The 25,150-nt window shown below is 46.4% G+C and overlaps 1 protein-coding gene across 3 annotated transcripts in view; it reads left to right on the top strand.

The window, feature by feature from the left end:
- Positions 1–15,877: 15,877 nt before the first annotated feature.
- PCDH10 (protocadherin 10) overlaps positions 15,878–25,150 on the top strand; it is a 34,283-nt gene continuing 25,010 nt past the window's right edge. For 2 of the 3 annotated variants that reach the window (XM_014890993.2, XM_088164156.1), the window contains exons 1-3: positions 15,878–19,556; positions 21,006–21,064; positions 21,632–21,738. In XM_014890993.2, the coding sequence (XP_014746479.1) occupies positions 16,959–19,556; positions 21,006–21,064; positions 21,632–21,738 (2,764 nt within the window). In that variant the 5' untranslated portion in view covers positions 15,878–16,958. The remainder of the gene's footprint in view (positions 19,557–21,005; positions 21,065–21,631; positions 21,739–25,150) is intronic. The other variant, XM_014890994.2, reaches the window with a different exon arrangement.

The following is a 25,150-nucleotide window of genomic DNA, read 5'->3' as shown; positions in this document are numbered from 1 at the left end:
TGAAAACCCTCTGCTCCTCTCCTCCTCCTCCTCAACACTTCTCAAGACGTGTCTCCAGCGCTCTGCCACAGCCTCCTGGCAGCAGGACAGCTCCTGCACAGCACAGTGCTAGTGACAACAGTCCTGGTGTCACCCAGGCCTCTCCAGAGACAGTGGTGCAGGGACACTGTATGGAGCAGGAGCTGTTGGTGTGAGTGTCCCTCTGTGACATCATGCCATGGGACACAGGCTGCATGGAATCTGTCACCACACAGTCTCACCCACATGTGGCTCCAGCATTAGCAGGACAGCCCCACCGGGCACCCCAGGCTGCTGCACTGATGGTCCTGCCTGCACATCTCAACTCATGCAGAAACTCCTGGGACCTGGGGTGCAACGTGCATTAGTACTGAAAGGCTCTGAGCACTCAGAATAGGGCTGGAGAGGTCCACCTCAGATCACAAGAGAAATGAACCCTGCTCAAAGGACAGCATTCCTCCCCTCCTATTCCGTAGGGCCACCAGGACGCATTTCTTTCACTACACCAGGATCCACAGAGGACTGCAACTGCACATAGGCTGCCACAAAGAACTGTGTGCCTTGCAGCTGCATCCTCCAATGCACAGTCACCCTCCTGGAAGACTCCCTTGGGCATGACCCCAGTTAACCATCCCAGACAGGGACTGATAACCATATGCAGGTGATATAGGAAATCACCTTCTCTGAGATAGGAATTTTGTTCGGCCACCAGCTTGTCATTTTCTCCTTCTCACTCTGGTGACACTATCCCAACCCACAGTTCAGGTAAACAAGGCACAGCTGGAACCCTGCTGGACCATTTTCACTTAGCCATAAGGCAGGCCCATGAACATTTGTCCCCACATTGCTTCCCAGGTGAAAGCTGAGTGCCAGGCTCCTTCATGGCTCAGGTGATTGCCCACCAACACTGGCTGTTGTTGTCAGGTAGAATATAAATAGCTACCATGAGCTGATGGACACTCCAGATTTTTTTTTTTAATATAGAAAAACTAAGCTTAACTTCTGGTTCTTTATTTTTAAACTTTGACCAGTATCTTTATTTAATTATTTATGACTTCAAAATACTGTTCATGAAAACTTCTCAAGTTTCCATAATACCTTGAGGGTGCCTTCTCATTAACATTTCTTAAATTTTCCATAAAGGTCTGATTTATGGCCTTATTTGACAACTACTCATTGGACAGATTTTGAATTTACCGAGACAATTTCTGTGAATAAATGTCATTCATGTACGTTAGTGGTTTCCAAGTCAGTCAATTAACTTACAAATATTTGCAGGCTCCTTCTTAATTTTTTTTCACAACATAGTCAGGAACAGTATTAATATCCAGTGTTGAGTCTAATAAAATTTCCATTGCTTTCTGGGGTTAATAATGAACACAGCAGGGACAAAATCAGTATCACTGTATTAACTATCATTAAACAAGGTATCTAAGCATTAGCATCATAGCAAGTGAAAAGTTTGGTGTATATAAAAAATTTGTATTTGTCTATTTATGTCATTCAAATTCTAACTTTAATGTTAAGCCTTGGATTTTGAAATTAGCAACGTGCAAACACATTGTGCATGGTCAATTAAACTGAACTCTACTATTTCACATAACTGCAGGAACTATGAAAACCAGAACTAAACGTAGTTTCAGTTGGTTTCAAACAGGTATTTTAGACTCTTTTTTTCATTAATGAATATAATTATCTGAATCAATTGATTTTAAATATGAAATTCTCAGAAGAATTTGATCCTACAGCATATATCCATGTAATTAAAATACTTATAATTATCAAAGGTGTTATGTCTAGTGTAGCACCTGGAAGTCTGTGATAGAGGACTCAAGGCCTATTCCCCACTGGCTAACCTTGGGCTCTTGATTTAAACATTTGTGTGGACCAGTAGGTTCCATTTAACCTGCCAAGCCAGCAGAGAGGAGCTGTACCCAATAAAATTATTTCAATCACATTTGGAAAGCTGGAAGGGAAAAAAAACCTGCCTTAGAAGGACATCAGTAAAACAGAAGGGGAGAGAAGAGACAAAGAATCACAGCTCCCCATGTGCTCAGAGCAGTGAACTCACCTGAGCACTCCCATAATTCCATCTGAATGATGCTGGGAGAAAGGAAAAAGGGCATTGCTAATGCCTCTTGAGTCTTCTCTCACTATGGATATAAATAAAAGCATGAGTCCATAGGTGGCACAGGGTAAACACAACCCAAACTTAGATGATGCATGGGCATGGGTTTTCCCCGCACTCTTTTCTGTTAAAAAATTGATGATGGGAGGAGAGGCTCCATGTGAGCACTGATTAACTTCAAAATGCACAAGTCTGAATGGTTCTGGTCTGAGAAATCTTATTTATCGATGACCCCTACTTGGAAAGACCTGCTACATACTACTGCAACAGGCTGCAGCCACTCTGGTTCTAAGAGTAATCCTCTGTTCCTAATGTGAACCACGCCATAATTAATATTAGTTGGCATTTATTAGCAGTCTGGGCTAATAGGTCTAATGGGCTTAGAAAGTGTGGCCTCTTAAGGCAGGCCTCTTCAGAAAAAAGAGAGGTAACACAGCAGAGAAATACAATGAGACTTTGCTTGCAGCTTCATAATATGTGTGTGTTACCGATTGGAAGTACAGGTGAAATACACAGAGCAATAAAATAAAACTTCCAAGGACTAAATCTAGACCATCCTGTATGCTAAACATATTCTAACATACACAATTAAAATGAAATAGTTTCATAAGCATTGCAATTTATCTTCTCACACAAATGAGGACAAAATTAATTTAAAAGCCTCAGAAGCAATTTTTTTCCTTCCTTCAGACTCAAACAAGGCTGGGGACTTTTTGAACAAAGGCACTTACAGTGAATACCTGCAAGTATCTGTAAGCACTGGTATTTCTCATTTCCATCTTTATTTTTCTCCTTCTTCCTGAAAGCAATTAACATCTTCCTTTTGCTGGAAGGCCTGTGGGGAATAGTCACAGGGGAGTTCTGAGAGAGAATGAGATCCTGAGGTGAACCAGCTTCCCCCAGGTCCTTGGTCAGCACCTTCTCCATGGTTCTCCTGGTGGTGCTGGGCTGCTGGTACACCTTTCTTGGTTTCAGCAAGCTCTGCTGGCACGTGGAAATGCTGCTTCCATTGCTCAAAACAGTGAATCCAGGTTTATGTCTCTGTCCAAGGGCTGACTCACTCCTCTCACTTCCACCCTGACTGACCCAGCCCCATTTTGTCTGGAAGAGTCAAGCTGCACTTTAGGTAAGTGCAGCTAAATTGGGGAGATGATAACTCTATTTCTGCACGTCCACTCAATTAATCTGTTCCTGGACTGTCAGTGATAATAATTCTCTAAGAATTACCGATTAAGTCATACACTTAAAATTATTTTCTAAAGCCTCCTATTGTCATCTGAGAACTTTGATGTTGACTCTTGCCATTACAGATCATTACTGTTCAGCATCATCACATCCAAAATATGGATTTTGGTTTTGCTTGTTCATTCACAGCACTATAAATGTAGTGAAGGAATTACTACTTCATGTTCTACTTCTTATTTGCTAGAACTTTCCTTACCTAATTTTCCCTCTGAGACTTTTACAAACTTCTATTTCTTTATTCTTTTATGGTATTTTCTGCAATTTTCCCTTATCTTCATTATTACTACTGAAACTTCATTGTCTTTTCATTTTGTAAAAAAAACAACCTTAAATTCCCTCCTTCCCCCAAACTCTTTAAGGGCTTTCACTTCTGGTTTGCATCATCTGGGCTAAAGCTCTAGTTTTCTGTTTTGCTAAATCCTAATTAAACTTCTGGCCCACATACAAATGATGCCTATTACCTCTGTGGCAGCTTTTTCTTTTGGCTAATCTAGAAATACTCATTTTCCTATATATTTTGTACAAAAGGAAATTGTCTTTAGAGATGAGAAACTTTGCTCTTTAAACACTTAATCAGTGAATAAATACCTTGCAGATATGTAATCTGGTTTAATACAACCCTCCCAGCACCAATCCCAGATGTGTTTTCTGCTGTCTACCAATCAGAAGATTATTTAAGACAATTTGACCACAATAAGACATATATATTCAGATTAAAAAACTAAATAAGTGAATAGACAAAATTGAAAAACAAAACAAAAAATCAAAACAACAAAGCAAGCAAGCAAACAAACAAAAACTCAAAAAAAACCAAACCAAGGGGAAAATTAATCCTGATGTAAAGCCAGCTAGTTAAACTGTATTTTTGCTATATAGCCACCATAGACCAACCCCTGCAGCTTCCAGATGTTTATTACAAGATAGGCCTGGACAAATCTTCCTTCATAAAAGCTCTTTGTACAAAGACATTAAACTTTAAGTACCATAACACAATAGCAAACCCTTAAAAAGGGATTTATTTTAACTTTTTATAGACAAAAAGAGCTGGAAAGGGAACAGAATGACAATGAAGTAAAACAATACTTATGGACAACCACTTAATAAATCTCCACCTTCTTCTCCTTTAGGCACAAAAGAGAATTCCATCAGCACCATTTACACAACAGTCTTATTAAGCTTAACATTTTCTAAGAGATTAAGGGCCTGATCAAAAGAATACTGAAATCACTGGAAATCTTGCTATTTTACTTGAACAACTTTGGATGTGGTCCATACTGACTCTATAAGAGTAACTGCTTATAAGAACTCAGATTAAATCTGGAAGAAAATAACTCTGGTTATAACCTCCATAAAAATCCAATAAAAAAAGAACACATTCTTGCTTTCTATTTACTTTACTTTCCATATATTTTAAGAAAGGACATTCCCAGCATTTTGCTCCGCAATATAATCAAATTAATTTGTTTTGAGGAAGTGAAATGAAGATAAAAAAAGGCATAGAAGTTGTTTCCAATTCTGAGATTTATCATTATTCACAGTGAAAATAACTAGTATTTTATCCCTCAGTTTCATGCTGAAACAAAAAATTATTTGCCAAAAATTGGGGTGAGAATAGGACATACTTTTTCTTTCCAGAAAATGTTCCCTGCATTGCCAGTTCCTGAGTCCCAGTTCTGCATTTTGCCCACGTCCCAGTTACCTATGGGCTTTTCATTATCATTTCACATCTTCATAAAATGCAAGATCAGACTTCGGCAACTGAGTTTTACTCCCACTTGTACACGTGTGTGTGTTCATGTACCTATACTGCAGACCAAGGCCAAAAAATGAATATAGCATCAAACATTAAAAAGAAGAAACGTGATTCTAGAACATTTTAACTAAAATGTATGCTGGTTGGATACTGATCATTCCTAATTTCAGACAAGGCTTCTATTATTTTGCTGTGAGTAACAGAGAAAATACTTTTTTTGTCCATGTACGAGAAAAATGAAAAACAAAACCCAAAAAATCATGATCAAAGAACGGTTGTCAGCTGGCTGACAAGCACACACAGATTTGTAGGACAAATGGACTACAAGCAGGAGCCCAACATACCCGCCCTCCCACCACCCCAAATAAAAAAGAAAAAAACACAAAAAACTCTGTCAAAAACTCCAGTAATTTAAGTGGGACTAGAACAGATGTCAAAGTCACAATTCTTTTATAGCCAAAAAGGTTAAACCACTTAGTAATTTTTTTTTCACCACTCTCACAGACTGAAAGCTATTATTGCCTAATGCCACACTTGGCAACCATATGGTACAAAGGAAACCTCTATTCTCATTTCACAAGCATTTCAATAAATTTATGCTAGGCTCTTTAAATTCTAAGATATGATTAGCCTCTTCTATACATGGATAGATAGACCATAGACATGTTATCTCATCACCCAATAATAACAAACTGGACAAGCTGCATCAGGTTCCAGATGATCAGACAGTCCCAGATCTAGCAGATTAGACAAATCAAGCAATATGGAACATCTACTGACTTCTTCCACCTCAAGACAGATAGCAGCTATGATCCAGCATGCAGGGCACAAGCAGGGCAACTGCCACTACAAAATTAACTTCTCCCTTTATTCTGAAGACATTTGAAGAAGCCAAATGTGTTTATACCAAGCTCCATTTTGGCATGGCCATAGCATTTTTGATGCAGCACTGGAAGCTCTAACACTGCATTTTTCATACAGCCAAACCACACCAAGTTACTACAAAAATCTCTCAAACTTCTGCTGTTAGGATGCCCAAAGCACACATTTCTGCTTCTATCTCGTTTAAGTAGGGAGGCTTAAAGAGAAACCTTCTCAGAGTAGGCTCCTGTGCAATAATGGAGTCCAATTCCTGTATGGAATCTTCTTTCTTATGGCCCTAATTCACTTTTTTCATAGGGGAGATATATTATGCCTGTTATACACATATACTCTGAGGCAGTTCTTCCAAGTCACCACCACTAGCAAAGCAAGAGCACAATCCTGTCTTCTAACATTGGTACTACATCAAATGACAATTTCTGCCATTCCCTAAAAGCACATAAGCTCTGGAAATCATTTTATTACAGCAATCACCTCTAGAAATTTGCAGTATCACATTTTTACCTCATTTTGGCAGAAAAAAGAATACAGTTATATACATTTCCTAGCCCCATTTTTCCGTGATTTCTCAGAGTGCCAATCATGTATTATTCTCTTTCTTCCCACCAAGACCATAACATAAGGTGATTATTTATTACATGCTGAAGATTCTAGAAAGGGGCATTAGTATATACAGTTTTATGTATTACAGCTCTTTAGATAAAGGACTTCGATGATGCTACACTTTTCTGAATTCTGGTCAAGGATTTTCAGTTAATATTCTTCAATACTATCCTGTAAGCCCATATAGCTACACTGCTAAATCAATGTATACAATTATTAGTTGGATTTTCTATCTTGGCTTGCAATAGAACTGCATTTCTGAAGCTATTTATCAGCACCCTGGTCATGCCATAAAGGCTATTTCTTCCTTCCTAATTGTGCTTTTGTTCCTTTCTGTGCTGAGCAAAATCCAGCAAAGGGTCAAATGTCTATATCCTTTCTTTCCAGCAAATTGAATGTTATAACCTCATTTCCTGGGCAGCTCCAGATTCTTGGAAACTACACAATGGTGGAAACCGGGGAACACAAGTGCTCCCCAGATCCCTACTGCCCAGCATTACAGCAGCAAGGGAGAGCTGCAGACAACTTCCTAATACATCCTTCCAGGAGAAGCTTTTCTAAGTAAAGCCAGCAGTTGAGCACAACCAGTAAAAGCAGTAAGTTCTTCCAAAATATTCCCACTCTGCTCTTGACACTGCCTTTTACAGGAAGCAGTGATCCTCTTTCACCAAGTTTCCCCCAATTACAGGGAAATCTATGAGAAGCACAGAAAGCCAGCAAACTCTCAAATGCTTTTCAGAGCTAAGAAAATCCAAGCCTTCCTACAACATTTCTGACATCTTCCCACTCTACCCCAAATCACATTTACATGGCTCATTCTTCTATTTAACACTTCCCACAACTTGAGTCCTTCCTGTCTTCACTCCCTTTTCCCTCTCTTTCCTGCAAAGCTCTTTACTTTGGTGCTTAGCTCACACAGAGTTTCCACAGCGCCCATGTGATATTTTCCCCCAGTGATCGCTTCTTTAAGCCAGCTCTCTGCTTTCTGGAGGCAGACACTCCCCTCGTGAGTGCGCAGCAGCGCAGATTCCTGCACGGCAGCGCGCTGCACCGCTCCTTTTATCTGCAATAAGCACAGTAACAAACACACACACACTCCTCTTTTTGCGTGGACATCACACGGCTTGTTTGCAATCCAGCTGCTGCCTCCCACAGCTGCAGGATTTGACGGAGCCCTTCTTAAGCAGCAGCTGCTGCAGCTCGCAGCTTTCCGAGGCTGCTCTTGGGGAAATGATGCTCTGTCTCCTCCTGCACCGCTCCTTGGCAGCCGGCAGGAGCAGCCACGGTGCTGAGCGGGGTGACCCTGCCAGTCGTGGGGGTAACATTTTGCTGTCTCGAGTGGCTGAGCTGATCAGCCTCTCCCGAGAGCTTAGAAGCGCACTGAATTAAAAGACTCTCGCTAGAGGGAGGATCGGGTTTGTGCTGGTCATTGCTCCTGCTGAACTTGTTTGCAGCTATATTCCTCTCTCCCCCCACTTGAACATCTTGCAGAACTGTCATTTCTCTCCAAGCTCAACATCAAGGTTCATGTACTTACATGTAAGCATATGCATATGGTTGTATATGCTTGTGTTACTTCAAAAAGATTTGCATAGTAAAGCCTGCAAAATGAGAAAATACCAGTATTAAAGGAAGCAGGTGTGATTCAGCAGCTTGTTGTGGGCATGTGAGGAGACACTCACATGTGGCTGCAGACTTCTTCAGAGCATATTGTGCCAACCCTCCACTTCCTCTAAAATCATAATCACCTCCGGAGCTCTTCTCACCATACCCAAGTGCTTCCCAAGTATTCATCCATTCACGACAGAATACATTTGGCAACACTGTTTTAGCCTTCCTTAAAACCAGGGAACCGGGACATATGTTACACGTGTTAACACACAACGGCACTGGGAATTCAGCATCCTCAGCTGCAGGATCTTTCCTTTCCTTCCTTCTGCACTGGATACTGTAACAGAACCCAAAGTGCTGCAGGTATGAACCAGCCCCGATTCAGCATCAGCACCACTGCTCATGGTGTGCACTGACCAAACAACGAAGATCTTGGGAAAGATCTCATCCCAGAATAAAAACTGGGTACCTTTGGAGTGCCTCATTCCAGTGCACAAACTGCAGGACTGACAGGCAGCAGAGAGAGATCTTTTAGTAACAGATCACTGTGATTTACAGGCTCACTAGAAGCAACAACATCAGGAACTTTGAAATCCAACATTTCCTAAGCCTGGTTATGCAACTTGCATACTTTGCTAATCATGTTTCCAAAGTTTTGCTGAGTGAGGTGTATTGTCCCTGTGCCCTGTAGCTGTGAGATCCTGCTGATCAGAGCAACCTTGCAGCTCCGTGAGGCAGCAGCAGCCAGGCTGGCTCAGCCTCTGGAGGTCCCACTGCTGCACAGACTTCTGGTGAGGGAGAAAATCTTCTGGCTTGATTTTTAATTGAAAAACTGTAATTGTAGCAACATCAGGCCACAACTTGCATAATAAATAGAGCGTGGACCACTGAAATCTATAGCACAGACTACTCCTAGTTCACCTAATTAAGTAACAGCTCACAGTAAGGAGTTTTTCCATATGCATATGTAAAGCCTGCTAATGAAAAGGGAAAGGACACTAACTTTTGTTGTTGTTAGTCTGCAGGAACTTAGGAAGCTGCTGGAAAATCTGGTAGGGTATTTAGCTTTGGGGTTATAACCTGATTGATTTTGTTTTTAAGTCTAAATGTTGGGGCTTTTTAAATTTTCTCTCTTACCATTTGTTTTGCTGCAGTTTTACTTTCATAGCCATTTCCCTATACCTTAGTAATTGTGATCACCTTTTTCTGTTATTCTATGTTGTTTTATAGAGATGCTTTTCCTTTTCCACTTTCTCCTGCTTCCTTACCACCACTGAGAGCAGCAAGTGTATGGATAAACGTGCATCCAGCTCTGCAGAACCCTGGAAATAATTATTCTGAGAAAAACCGTGTTCATCCTCTACAGCAATTGTGTGGAACAGATGAACTTGCCTGGTTTCTGTCACGCAGTCCAGCCACTAAGCAGTTGTGAGAGGAGGTGTCTAGCACAGATTTTTCAAAGACTAACTTGTAAATTTCTGAGAGTGTGGAAGTGTTTCAAGGAACAGCTTCTGTGGAAGAAGTTCTGAGGACTTATCCCTTTGCCATTCTCTGGAAGATCCCTTGGTATCTGTCTGAGAATGGCAACGAGTACTCCTGAGACCTCCATCTGCTAAAGTCACTATTCCAATATGTGGAGGTGGTAAGATTTTGAATTGAATATTGCAATTTTTTTAGCATAGACCAGAAAAAAAAAAAAAAAAAAAAAAAAAAAGTGATCAGTTTCTCATAAGTGACTAAACTGCTTTCCAAGTGCAACTTCCTCAATACTGAAATTGAGGTGGATAAAAAGTTTTCCCTAGACAGATGCAATTTTAGGAGAAATAGCAAGCACCTGAGCATATGGTCTTACCAAGGGAAGACTCAAAAAATACAGTCTTGAATACTGGTAGTGCAAATAGCTCCATCTAGAATAGGTACAAAAATATAGATGTGCATACTCTTCTTAAGTGACTACATAATTATAACATCTCTCTTGCCATCTTTTTCCTTTTCCTTCCTAGTTGGTGCTATTGTTATCTGCTGCATAGTTGGCACGATGACTCAGATGATAGAATTATGCTGGAAATTATATATACACGGAACACTGAGGCCCAAGAATGCAAATTCTTCTGGGCAAACAATCTAGAGTTTAGGGCTTTTTTGTATTTATTCTGTCAAGCGCTGTAGTGTTATATCTAAGAATAAATGTTTTGTATTTGAACTACTGCTTTCAAGCTGAACCTCAAAACAAATGGTGCTTTAGTTTAAGGTTTGAACTTACTGTTGAAAAGAAAATCAACAGTGTAATTTTCTTTATCACGAGCAACTACATCTACCTATGGCTTTGAGTGCATTATAAGAAGCTTAACAGAGTCTCATACCACTGGAGTTTTCCACTGTAGTTTTTGTCCTCATTTGCTCTGGTAATCATTCAAGCTTAGCAGCATTGGCTGAATTCAGATACAGGTCAACTGCATTTTGATGAAGTTGAAGGAAATGGGTGCAGCTGATTGAGAAATACCATAAAAAAAGAAATTTATAGAGAAAAAATATATGATGCCTGTCCTGATCAATGTGATCATATTTTGCTTTCCATTTGATTCAGTACCAGGTTTCTATCTATGCAGTAAACTATCTTTCTGAAAATTCTAGCTAGATGGTAAGTAATTTGCCTTATTGAAGAGTTTTTTGTTAAGAAATATCTTCTTTGATGTTAAATACGTGTCACCTCTTCTCTTCAAGTAAACAGATAAAATCAGTATTTTTGACTGATCGCCTTCTATAAAGTCATTTTTATTTGTTTATAATGCATCTGCAGCACGACAATAAAAGTGGAGTTAAAAAATTGTCAGACTTGTGACTAATTATTACATTGATAGTAATGGGACATGACACAAGCTTATAGGAATCAGGCCAAATGTTAGTGTAAAGCCATGCATACAGAAACAACGGTTTTGAAGTGACCAGGACCTTAGCTGCTCTGATCTGGACATTGTAAAAGGCCTGACTGATAGAAAGTGTTCAGAGCTTAACTGTGGAAAAAATAGTTTCCTTCTATTTATTTCAATGCAGACTTGAATCAGCTAAAATCACAAGTCATCGAAACAGGCTGGGATTTTTTTTTTTCTTTTTGTGATAAACATTATGATAGACTCTGAAAGCTGGAGAAGGCAGGATAATAGCAGTAGACTGTACCAATCTGCTGTTTCACACTCAACAGCTTCTTGGTGCTTGAGTAGGCTCCCTGCAATGTGTATTGAATGTTTGGGGGTGGGCAAAGAAAAGGGGGAAGAAGCTGGCCTTAAGAAACTCCTGTAGGATGCATCCATTGTAATTCTGTTCTAGACTCCTGGCACCTTCTGTCCATCATATCTGATCACTGGTGGAGTACAGAGCATACAATGAAGTCATACTTGATTATCACTTATTAAAACAGCTGTCTAAGGTCATAAACGAGTTGTTTTCATCACCAGGAGCACCCTTGTAAGCGTGAAGGTGATGATTAACGTTGTATCTCTAGTTCTGCTTACATCTTCAGCCTTGTGGCAGATGCTTGTCTCTGGGGTTGTTTAAAAGCCATCAGAAAATGTCTTAATCACTGGTGACCCCTGCAAGAACTTTGGTGGCTTCTACATCGATCTGACATACGGAGTGCTCCTGAGGCAAACATGAAGACAGGCTTTCTTTATTGATTAGCCAAATTGTCTAGCCTTCTTGTTTTGTCTCCTCATTGGCAATTAAGAGAGAAATCCATTGAGGGAGTGGTGGCAGTGAACTTTCCCCTCTGATAGAAATAACCGGGCCCCTTAGTTAATTTGTGAAATTGTTCTGTATCGACCTCACTTTGAAGCAGGATTTCATCCTGTGGCCCCATCAGTAATACATATACATCTTTCTCTTAGGAAGCAGGGTCTTTCTAACCATAGTATCTTTTGTTTCCTATTTACAATCCTAATCCTATCATCAATTCCAGTAATCTTTCCTGCACCATGAGCTGTCATTGTCTTGAGGGAGAACCTGGGTGGGTTTTATTATGTTTTTTTGGTTTGTTTTGTTTTTTAACCAAGATAATTAATATTAAAACAAGGAATAACAATCTAACAATCTAACCTTTGAGGTACAGGGGAGGCCAAATCTTCATGTGTTTTTAACATCCAGACAGTAAAGAGGCCACAATGTTCCCCAGCCTGAAACTAAGACTGAACCTAAAACAGAACCAGCAGATCATTTTGATGACTCGATTAAACTATGGGGATTAGATTTCTACAACCTAAAATATGATTGTGCAGGTTAGGATAATGATTGTTTCTTCCAGAACACGGCATTTGGATGTTTCCTTACTTCTTTGACTCCTTTTGTGTCTGAGCAATGGAAAAACTACACTTGGCTAATGAGAAATGAAGCATTTCCTCACCTCTTCCCCAGTAATCACTTATCTAAACCCCGACCCTAAATGAATGCATTGATCTTTTACCTCCATCTTTCCCATCTCTGTTTTATCTCATGGAAGGCCAGGACTCGCTTGTCCTTCTTAATGTGAAAGTGATATTTTAGACTTGGAACCATTTAGATAAATAATTGGGATTGTTCATAGCTTATGTCACTATGACTTCACTGCAACTGCGTGATGAAGGGCAAAAGAACTTGGCTGGGGCAGAGGGGATGCCCTGGCCTTGGGGCACTAGGCTTGGCTTTGGAGCATCCTCCAGATCTGGCAGCTCTTCCCCCTCTTATCTTATTCAGTTTTGTGTGTTGATGATTCACTCTCCTACCGTGTATGAGTTAAGTGCAAAAATTTTGTCTTTAAAATAATCCTTGAGATTTGGTAAACGGAGGTGCCAGGGAAGCTCTGTGTGAGCAGAAGTATGATTTAGCATCTGTTCTCCTTGTTAGAAAGTGCCCCGTTGCACTTGGGGTGCCAAGGAGGATTTTGGCAGGGGGGAAAGGTTTGACTCACCCAGGTGTCATCCCCATCAGCACGGAGGATTTACAAACCTGGCATCCTCTCCTTCCATCTCCACATCACAGCACAGAGTGAAACGCAGTGACACGAAAGATTAGTCTTCATTCGGTAAAGGAATTGCCAAATTAAATGATGACAGATGGAAAAACTAAAGGGCACGGTGTCAGGGGTCTGCCCATAGCCCTGGGCTTTAGGAAGAGGTAAATACACAGATCTCAGCTGGTGCTGCTGGAGGTACGTGTCCGGCGGAAAGCCGGCGCTCGGACTGTGCCCAATCGATACCTGCTATCGAAGGGAGCAGCGCACAGCGTTAGGGCCAACCCAGTGTTATTAGAAAATGATATATTGCACATTAGGATGGATAATTCATGTCGCCTTCATCGGCTCAGACCGTCGCGAAAATCCATAAATCATTTTCTCGTTCATGTATCGCCTAAGTGCGATTTGTCACTCGGCATTAGCGGGAGGGCGGCCGCCGATCCCTGCCGCTTCCCAGGCGCTGCTCGGAGACCCAAAATGGAGACCCGGCTGCGCTCGGAATCGCGGGGGCAGCCCGGATCCCGGCGGGAGGCGGCTCCCCCCCGCCTATACACGTGTGTGGATATGGATATAAATATGTGCATGTTCCCGCGGGGCTGCTGCCCCCCGCATCACGCCGTCTCTGCGGGCGCCTCGCGTGGGTGTCGACCCCCGAGCGCGGAGATGTGTCCCCCTCCATGCCACCACCACCTTCGGGGCTTCCTCCGGCCCGCAGAGGCGGACACGGGCACGGGCACGGGCGGGCTCGGTCTCCCGGGTTTCGCCCGCTGCGCCCGCGTTCCTCGAAGGCAGGAGAGGCGGCCGCACCGGGGGCTCCGGCGGCGGGGAGAGAAGCCAGGCTAGAGCCGGGCTGCCCCGGGTCGCGTTCAGTGCCGGGCAGCGGCCGCTCCCCTATGGGCACCCACCGGTCCCCCAGGCAGGAGAGGCGCGATCTCCGCTGTCCGCGCCTGGAGCCGGCGGCAGCGGACGGGCAGGTGAGCGGCGGCGCTTCTGCACGGAAAGGGAAGGCAGCGAGGTCCCCGTCCGCATCCAGCGGGCAGCCGCAGCAGCCGGGGGATTCTGACGAAATTTTTCAAATTTTCTGGAAAACACCCAGCGGAATGGCCCCGCCGACTGTGCCCCGCGCTGCCACAGAGCGCAGGGGTGGGTAGGGAGCCACCCCGAAGGATGCAGTTTGGGGGAGAGGAGGCATCTCCCTGCCCGCCGCGCCGGCTGCCGCTTCCCTGTGCGCCCCTCTAGGGGCGAGGCAATGCCGCCTGCCGCAGGGCTGTGCGGTCGGGCCCGGTGCGGTGCCGGTGCGGGCCCGGTGCGGTGCCGGTGCGGAGCGGAGCGAGCTGTGCGCGCCCCAGGGGCGGAGGCGGCGGCGGCGCTGCCGGGTGCAGTGCGGCGCTGGAGGCGCTGGGGGGCGCCCGCCGCCCGCCAGAGCGGCCGGGCCGGGGGAAGGGAGGGGGGATCAGGCTTTGGACAGCGAGGGATGGTTGGGATGGCAAGGCACATCCAAGGCCAGCTGGCTCCAACCCCTCCTGCCATGGGCAGGGACATCTTCCGCTAGGCCGGGTTGCTGCAAGCCCCGTCTAGCCTGGCCTTGAAAACTTCCAAGGATGGGGCATCCACAGCTTCTCGGGGCAACCTCGCCATCCTAATGTGGATTCCTGCGTTTCCACGCACACATTGAGATGTGTGGACAGAACCGCTGCTGAGTGATGGATTAGAGATGGGGTTAGAGCAGGAGCTGCACGTCCCTGCTCTGTGTTGCTCTTGAAAAACAGTAACTTTCAAGGGGGGATACTCCCCACGAGAATTTTAAGTACTTTATTCTTTTACTCTATTAATTTGGTAGCCTTATGGACGTGGATCTCTCAGCCAGCACCGACAGCGTTTCCCTTGGATTCCTGTGCTTCTCCCTGACAGACCCCCCCCCCCCTCCAGGGATATCCGCCCCACCACCCTGAGTACCCAATGACAGAGTTCTCCCGTTGTCCCTCTTCCACCGTGCCTGGCGGTCTCCTGTTACACTAGTGGAAATTCCAAAATGGAAATAGGAAAATACTGGCGCAGGCTCGCGGTGCTTTAAATTGGCCGGAGCTGGAAACACCGCACGGAGGGAGTATGGAAAGTTGCACTCTCTCCACTGTGGAACACACCGAGGGGCGGGGAAGGGGGGAGAAGGAACAACAGCCATCACCCCAAGTTTCCCTTTGTTTACACGCTTTTCTCTAAAAGCTTTCCAGCGAAGGAAAGTTGGCTGGGTGGAAACTCCCTCTCCAAGGAGCGGGGCTTGTTGACGTTCACCCGGGTGCGCGTGTGTGTGCGTGCGCGCCAGGGATGAGCGGCGATCTCCCCATCCAGCAGCAGCAGCGGCGGCGGGGCCAGGGGAAGCATCGCCCCGCGAGGGGAGCGAGGCAGGGATTGGGGGAAGGAAGCAGGGAACGAGGGAAGGAGGCAGGGAACGAGGGAGCGAGGCAGAGATCCCCGGGCGCTCGGCGGCACCGGAGCGCTCTGCCCGCCGTGCCCGCCCAGCCCGCGCGCGGCTCGGCTGTGACGCAGCGCACCCGACGCGCGACGCGGCCAATGGGACGCCGCCCCCGGGGGCGGTGCTGGGCGCTGATTGGTTGGCAGGAGCCGGGCGCTGCGCAAAAACAGCGCAGCCGAGCGCTGCCCGCTCAGAAACTGCTGGCAGAGATCGGAGCAGCCGGGCCGGGAGCGGAGCCGGGACGGGAAACCAACAGCAGCAGCAGCAGCAGCACACCACAGATACAGGGGCTAGACGCGAAAGCAGCAAGAGAGGAAAAAAAAAAAAAAATCCCCACCTCGATCGGCACCGCCGTAAAAGCAGAGTGATGGTGATGATGAACATACTCATAGCAATAAGAGAAGAAAATGAAAGACCTTTAACAGAAGAGAGAAAAATCTAAAATCCTTATATTAAAAAAAAAAGAAAAAAGAGGAAATCCCAGGGACATCAGGGAATGAAAGTTTTGGGTAGCTAAGCAGCTCTCTGCCTTTTTTTTTTTTATATATGAAATCTTTTTGCGGGTGATTTTTTAATTTTTTTTTTTTTTAATTTCGCGGTTTTCTGCCTTTTCCTTGCATCCAAAGAGGGCATGTCCACCGGCTGTTCCAGCAGCATCTACCCTCCAACTCCCACCAGGAAGACAAACCGAGGACAATCTTGAAATACAAAAATTTCCTCCTTGGGATTTGCTGCTGCTGCTGTCTCCGCCGCCACTGCTGCTGCCGCGGTGCAGTGCCAAGACTCTCGGAATAAATAAAAGAGGGCTACTGTGTGTCTCTAGCTACAGCCGGCTAATAGCTATTTTAGTTGGCCGTATATTTCGAAGATCACAGATGAAGTGGGGACGCCTGTCTTCTTCGTTTGGTCAGCGTGTGAAACAATAATACCCGTAACAAAAAGGAGGGAGATGGGGGAGAAAAAAAATCCTAACATGAATCAGAAGAAATAGTATCTAGCACCCCCCCCAGCCCCCTAAACCAACCTCTCCCCCCCTCCCTCCCCCGACCCCTCTCTCTATCTCCACACGCTTGCAGGCGCGGACACGCGCGCGCGCGCACACAGGCACACACAGGCGCGCACACACACACACACACACACACACACACACACCACACACACTGTAGTGTGTATTTTCGGAGGAGGAGGAGGTGGCGGTGGCTTTTGGAAGAGGAGGCAGCGGTGGTGTCGGGGAGGGGGGAATCTCTTTCCCCGTCTGGAGATGGTTGTGCTATTCCTCTTTGCCTTGCTCTGGATGGTGGAGGGGGCTTTTTGCCAGCTCCATTACACGGTGCAGGAAGAGCAGGAGCATGGCACGTTCGTGGGGAATATCGCCGAGGACCTGGGCTTGGACATTACAAAACTTTCGGCTCGGCGCTTCCAGACGGCGCCCAACTCCCGCAGCCCTTACCTGGAGCTTAACCTAGAAACCGGGATACTCTACGTGAACGAGAAGATCGACCGGGAGCAGATCTGTAAGCAGAGCCCCTCCTGCCTGCTGCATCTGGAGGTCTTCCTGGAGAACCCCCTGGAGCTGTTCCGGGTGGAGATCGAGGTGCTGGACATCAACGACAACCCGCCCTCCTTCCCGGAGCCCGACCTCACGGTGGAGATCTCGGAGAGCGCCACGCCGGGCACTCGCTTCCCGCTGGAGAGCGCCTTCGACCCCGACGTGGGCACCAACTCCCTGCGCACCTACGAGATCACCCCCAACAGCTACTTCTCCCTCGACGTGCAGACGCAGGGCGACGGGAACCGCTTCGCCGAGCTGGTGCTGGACCAGCCGCTGGACCGGGAGCAGCAGGCGGTGCACCGCTACGTGCTGACGGCGGTGGACGGCGGGCAGCCCCAGCAGCGCACCGGCACCGCCCTGCTCACCGTCAGGGTGCTGGACTCCAACGACAACGTCCCCGCCTTCGAGCAGCCCGTCTACACCGTGTCGCTGCCGGAGAACTCGCCGCCGGGCACCCTGGTGCTGCAGCTCAACGCCACGGACCCCGACGAGGGGCAGAACGGCGAGATCATCTACTCCTTCAGCAGCCACATCTCGGCCCGCGCCCGCGAGCTCTTCGGCATCGCGCCGCGCACCGGGCGCCTGGAGGTGAGCGGCGAGCTGGACTACGAGGAGAGCAGCGTGTACCAGGTGTACGTCCAAGCCAAGGACCTGGGGCCCAACGCCGTGCCCGCCCACTGCAAAGTGCTGGTGAGGGTGCTGGACGCCAACGACAACGCGCCCGAGATCAGCTTCTCCACCGTCAAGGAGGCGGTGAGCGAGGCGGCGGCGCCGGGCACCGTGGTGGCCCTTTTCAGCGTCTCGGACCGCGACTCGGAGGAGAACGGGCAGGTGCAGTGCGAGCTGCTGCAGGGCGACGCGCCCTTCCGCCTCAAGAGCTCCTTCAAGAACTACTACACCATCGTCACCGAGGGGCCGCTGGACCGCGAGCAGCCGGGCGGCGACGCCTACACGCTCACCGTGGTGGCCCGGGACCACGGCGAGCCGCCGCTCAGCACCAGCAAGTCCATCCAGGTGCGGGTGAGCGACGTGAACGACAACGCGCCGCGCTTCAGCCAGCCCGTGTACCAGGTGTACGTGAGCGAGAACAACGTGCCCGGCGCCTACATCTACGCCGTCAGCGCCACCGACCGCGACCAGGGCGCCAATGCCCGCCTCGCCTACTCCATCCTGGAGAGCCAGATCCAGGGCATGTCCGTCTTCACCTACGTCTCCATCAACTCCGAGAACGGGTTTCTCTACGCCCTCCGCTCCTTCGACTACGAGCAGCTCAAAGAGTTCAGCTTCCAGGTAGAGGCCCGCGACGCTGGCGAGGAGCCGCAGCCGCTGGCCGGCAATGCCACCGTCCACATCATCGTGGTGGACCAGAACGACAACGCGCCCGCCATCGTCAGCCCCCTGCCCGGCCGGAACGGCACCCCGGCGCGGGAGGCGCTGCCCCGCGGCGCCGAGCCGGGCTACCTGGTGAGCCGGGTGGCGGCCGTGGACGCCGACGACGGCGAGAACGCCCGCCTCACCTACAGCATCGCGCGGGGCAACGAGGCCGGGCTGTTCCGCATGGACTGGCGCTCCGGGGAGCTGCGGACGGCCCGCAGGGTGCCGGCCAAGCGTGACCCGCAGCGCCCCTACGAGCTGGTCATCGAGGTGCGCGACCACGGGCAGCCGCCGCTCTCCTCCACCGCCGCCGTGCAGGTGGTGCTGGTGGACGGCGCGGGCGAGCGCTCCGGCGGCGGAGGTGGCCCGGCCGCGGGCACGGGAGCGGGGGGCGGCGGCGGCGGCTCTGGCGAGCATCGCCCCAGCCGCTCCGGGGGGGATAACTCGCTTGACCTCACCCTCATCCTCATCATCGCCCTGGGCTCCGTCTCCTTCATCTTCCTGCTGGCCATGATCGTCCTGGCGGTGCGCTGCCAGAAGGAGAAGAAGCTCAATATCTACACCTGCCTGGCCAGCGACTGCTGCCTGGGCTGCTGCTGCTGCTGCCCCTGCTGCAGCCGGCAGGCGCGGGCCCGCAAGAAGAAGCTCAGCAAGTCGGACATCATGCTGGTGCAGAGCTCCAACGTGCCGAGCAACCCTGCGCAGGTGCCGGTGGAGGAGTCGGGCAGTTTCGGCTCCCACCACCACAACCAGAACTACTGCTACCAAGTCTGCCTCACCCCCGAGTCCGCCAAGACCGACCTGATGTTCCTCAAGCCCTGTAGCCCCTCTCGCAGCACCGACGCCGAGCACAACCCCTGCGGGGCCATCGTCACCGGCTACGCCGACCAGCAGCCCGACATCATCTCCAATGGCAGCATTTTGTCCAGCGAGGTAAGGACGGGCACCCCCCGGCATCCCACACCCCCCCACCCTCCGCAGACTGCATCCCCAAGTCATCCCCGAACATCCTTCCTGAAGCTCCCGCTCCTCCTCTCCCGTCGGGAAAGGATTCCCAGTCTGCATTCCTAATCCTGCTTCTTTCCCCTTTAATCCGCTGTCTCTCCCCTCTTTGCCCTCTCCTGTTGGGGAGGCTTTAGCGACAGGCGGGGGTCTCAGGGGCGATTGCGGGGTTGACACACACGCACACGGCTGGCTCCCTCCCGCTCGGGTTTAGCAGGTGTTGCAGCCAAGCGTGCCCCCCCTGAACCCTCCCGGTGCCTCTGAAGGAATTTGGCCCTGGCTGGGCAGCATGGGGGTGCAGAGATCCCCCCCCGAGGCAGCGGTAGCTGTCAGTAGATCGCCTGTGGGTTGCGAGGTGGGGGGGTTACGGCTCCGTGCAGAATCTGTCCGCTTGACAAGGCTCAAGTGACGTGGAGTGTAATCACAGGATGCTCTGAAGCAACACTCTAAACCCGTGTCTTTTTCCTTTCTGAAATCTTTACATGTGCAAGTAAGGCTTTGGGGGGAACCCCCTTTGGGACTGTGACTATCACTGTAGTTAGGAGGAGCTTTAATTAATTTGTGAATTAGGATTTAATAACTGACTTTTCTTTACTCTGCTGCACAGCTCTTTATAACCCCAAAGTCTGCAAAGAAAACCAGCAAGGAAGACTTTCTGTAAAATTATGTGCTGAGACTTAATGTCCCCTCCAATCTTGCCTATTTTGTGTTACCTGGTGTGTAGAGAATTTTTATAAAAGCCTATACCATGCCATATTACTCCCCCATTAATCATTTTGTGTTAGGTTAGCTTATATATATTGTCAGCACCTGTCTGCCTGTGCACTAGTGTAAACCTCACATTCTCTCTTAACATACTGAAACCTGAATGTTGGCCAGTCTGACAAGGGTAGTTTGAATGGTATATTCTAAGGCATTAAGCTTTGCAGTGAAATTTCTACTACTGATTTGTAATACTGACCTTGCTTCAAAATGCCTATAAAATTCTTGGGTTTTGCTGCCTTTTTTGTGACCTGAGGGTATCTCAATGTGTTTTTTTTCCTTATGGTGCAATACCACTACCATCTAAGTAGTACATAACTCTAGAAATAGTTATGCTAATTTTTTGTGGGAGTCCTTGTGATGCTCAACAGTGTGTACTGTGAGAAAACGTCAGTCTTGTCTCAAACTCCAGAAAATATCCCTCGTGCCTTCCCATCTGTGTGACTAAGTGCTGGTTTTTTTCCCCCTTACATTCTAGAAACAGATTTTGTAGGCCTACTTGCGGCTAAGCATTACCATTTATAGTGAATATGGTGAGCTGCTTCCCTTGTATATTTTCTGCTGCTGGCTACAGAAATATCAAGAGTTAAAATATCTCCCATTATTCTTTTCTCCTAGACAAAACATCAGCGTGCTGAGCTCAGTTATCTAGTTGACAGACCCCGACGAGTAAACAGGTAGGAGCTCCGTAGCCTTGCTTTCCTCATGCATGCTTTAGCAGGTCTGAATGGGGTGCAGAAATGTGTTTACTGCAGATGTAACAGGGCAGTAAAGCAGTGGGAAGTCGAATGGATGTAGATGCACTGAATAAGTTTGCATTACGGCTTTTCTAAAGTGGTTTCAAAACTGACTGAGAAAAGAACAAAATCTCGGTTTGTGTTAGTCCAAAACGTGCTTCAAATACTTAAGAACATGCTTCTGTAGGGTATCCTAGAAAATATTGTCTCACTGAGTTACAGTTCAGCTAACCAGCTTAAGTAAACGCTACCAAATTACTTTTACTCACTACATGAAACCCAGGAGGAGTAATAACCCTTGCTGTCCCTTCCAGCCAGGCTCCCAAGGTCTGAAAATTCCTGTTTTTGTTTGGGTTGGGCAGGGCACCTCCGTGATAGCCGTGCAGCAGGCAGGAGTGGGAGGGAGGGGGGGAATGCAGCGCCGTGTTTGGCCATGTGATGGCGGAAGAATGTTTTATGAGTTTCTCTTTCATGTTTATTCTAATGTAAAGATGTCTCTGTGTCCAGTTCTGCATTCCAGGAAGCAGACATAGTAAGCTCTAAGGACAGTGGTCATGGAGACAGTGAGCAAGGAGACAGTGATCATGATGCCACTAATCGAGGTCAATCCTCTGGTAAGTCTGATAAGAGAATGGAAGTATTGGATCTTTAAGTAGAGAGACTAGAAGGAACAGTCACTTATAGGAGTATAATACAGGAGAGACATAAATGAGGTGAGCATATTTATTCTATGGGAGGCTGGGTTTATCTCAGCTTGCTGCTACAGTTTCCTGGACAAGGAGGCAATTTTGAACCTTTTTTGGTCACAGGGCAGAGGTTATTTTATTCATTTGGTTGGGGGTGGGAATTGGTGTGTTTATACTGCATCATTCACTGCAGCAAAACTTCCTGCACATTAAAACAAAGTTATTGGTACATTTTATAGTGCATTTTCTCCTATGGCAGATTTAGAGAGTTTCAAAGCATTAAGCAATTCTGTTTAGTAGGCACTTCAGCTGGCACAGCAATGAGAAGTGAAGGAGGAGTTCCCAAGGGAAAGAATGAGCCCAATGATTGAATGACAGCCAGACTGTGAAGCTTTTTTTTTACCAGGGATCAGTGGAGACACATTGGGTGCTCTGAATGTGTAATACCGTAGAATTTTTGGAGGATTTCTATTAATTAATTCGAATTGAGGCACCATATAGTGCAAGTGGTCTCCATGTTAACAAGATATTATTAAATACATTTTCTCGACAGAGGAAAGAAAGGCTTTAAAAGACTATGAATCACTGAGGAAATACACACATTGCAGTGTTATGCCCATATGTAGGGCTTGCTGTCTTAGTTCTCATACTGTCAGTTTGCTTCTGAAAGGAACATTTGTTCAGAGCCTGTGCATTAGAATTCACGCTCACCCTCGCACTGCATTTTAGCTACAAATGCTGTGCTTTCTTTCCTACCACAGCCTCCACAGGTCTGGTGCATCTTTGTGCAACACAGTGCTGTCTTTGCCCTTGTTTCCTTTGTGCTCTGTCACGTACGAAGATTTGCTACAACAGTGTCATACAAAATACTGTCAGCTCTCCTTTTTGTCTTTTGCCCCGACCCCCACCTTAGGAGGTAGCAGGGCAGGGGACCCGGAGCTGTCACAGCAGTGCTGCCTCACCCCTGCTCTGTTAATGTCCCCTCTTTTCTTGCTGCTGCAGTCACTGTGCCCTTAACGATGGGAAACCCAGGCACCAGGGGAAGAGGAGGCTGCCACAGGGCCTCTTTCTATTGCTGCAAGTCATTAATATGCAGACCTAATGAGACTTGAGAAGAGCCAAGAGTCTCTGGAGCTCCCTGCTTCTTGCAGGGCTTCATGCTAAGTGAACAGAGTGTCTATTTTGTGTCTGGGAACCTGACAACAAACCAGGTCTTGCCAGAAGTTTACATCTGAACACAGAGCCTCTTTCATTTTTGGCCTATATATGGCGTATGATTTATTATTGTTCGAAAAAGCCATGTATTTAGCCTCCCCCCACCCCTTCTTTTGCACTGTTTCTGATGCAGCAATCAGGGCTACTGAGTTATAAAAAGCTCTCTCTCCTCCTGCCCTCCCTGCATTCCTGTTTTTTTTCCCTCTTTTACGCATTTTACTGCAGCAGTCATCTCCATGAACATTTCAATCAGCTTAGTCCCTCAACATAATGAACCATAATAACCAAACAGGAGAGAAAAGAATAAACATCTGCAGAAGGGGCTGGATTTGACTGATGGTGGGAATATAATCATATAGTTGCACATCAACTGAAAGCTATTTTCTTTTAGATGCATTCTGTGCTGTTATTGTTGTGCCTCTGCTCTTTATTCTTTCCCTGCATTTTAAAAGTAGACTATGAATACTTGTCATATTTGGCATTGATCCTTAGTGGGGCAAATTCTTCTTAATTTCTATTTTATCAAATAGTGGAGAAAAAACTATTCTATACTTTGAAATAATTTCAAATAATTTAAGAATCTGATGTGATCTGTGAACTTCTGAATCTTCAGTGGTGATCACAGAATAAGTAATGAAAGCTGACAATTAGGCTTGGTCTACTCACAATTAGTAGTTTGAACTGAAAACTCAGAATACACCAATTTCATATATTGGTGCTGAGATTTGAGAATAATTTGCATGCACCATTTTTTTAATGCTAGTCCCAAATAAATATTTCAATACAAGGCTCTGCATAAACTGCTTTAATCTTCTACAAATATATTTTATACTTTTCTTGTAAGATTTGGGCTGAATCATGCTGTCTTGATGCAGAGAATGTGCCCTTTTACCTCAGTGATGACAAGATATTTTGACATAAAACCTTCACTCTTGCTATTAGCTTTTGGTGATGAATTTTATGGGGGAAAAACAGGAGCATAAATCTTGTTTGATCTCGAATGGCTACAGGGAATGCCTTCTCAATTGTTTTGGTCATTCTGATGCTCTATAATCAATTATTTCTAAATTACTGAAGGAAAACACACTGTTTGATAACATGGCAGCAGTTTGGGCTGTTTTTTTTCCCAAGATGTTACCTGATACTATGCAGCATCATATTTGCTTTCAAATGCATCTAAAAATACTTAGTAGGTAATTCGCACTGGCAGACAAAACTCATTCCCTACCAGTTTTAGTCAGCAGCATGGTCTGCTGGCAAAACATCTTTTTATTGTTCAGCATGGGACTTTTGTCACTAGTGAACAGTCCTGTGGCACACAGGTAGCTGTTCTGTAGTAGCCCATCCAAACTGGCTGTCATGGTCAGTTATTAACTGGGAACGAAAACATGTAGGATGAAAATCTATCACACTGCCACAGCTTCACCTTGCACAATTATTTAGTGAAAATTCTGAACTATGCTGTTCTACCTATCATAACATATTTCTTTGGGTTTTGAAATTAGATCATAATTCACCTTTTCACAAAATACATTTTCTTAAAAGCTATTTAATCATGTTTTAAATGTGCTGAAATGCATATAAAAGTTTCATATTTTTCCCATTAAAGTACCACGTGAATGCCTCATAATTACTCACATTCTCACCTTCATTAGCACTGATGAAGTACTGAAGTACTGTCATCTGCTTTTGGCAGGGAATGGCAAGGAGGGAGATGCTCAAGATCCGAGTTTTTTGTGGATTGAATAGGTATTTCATTGACTGGGTTAATAATCTGAACTTTTTGAAAAAAATGACTTTACAAAGGTGGAGATGTGCAGGAGACTTTTGGCAAACAGAGGAGGGGTTTCCCAAATTCTAGATCCTAATGACCTGTGCTCTTCTTTGAAAACTGTTGAGAGAAAAGCTGCTACTTGTTATGGAACAAACACAACTCACACAACACTTGCACCTCTTACTAACACACTGTATTTCAGCTGTGTTCTGTAGGAGCAATTCCCAAGCATGAGGTTAGTTTATTTCCCATGGTTGATTAAATTCTTGGCCTCCCTTGTGAAACTGCCAGCTTGGGTGCCAATTAATACTCTGCATGTGCGTACATTTAAATTGTATGATTAGACACCTG

This window comes from Sturnus vulgaris, chromosome 4 (assembly GCF_052056855.1).
Source record: "Sturnus vulgaris isolate bStuVul1 chromosome 4, bStuVul1.hap1, whole genome shotgun sequence".
NCBI lineage: Eukaryota > Metazoa > Chordata > Aves > Passeriformes > Sturnidae > Sturnus > Sturnus vulgaris.
Note: the sequence above shows the minus strand (reverse complement) of the source record. Positions and strands in the feature narration are given on the sequence as shown.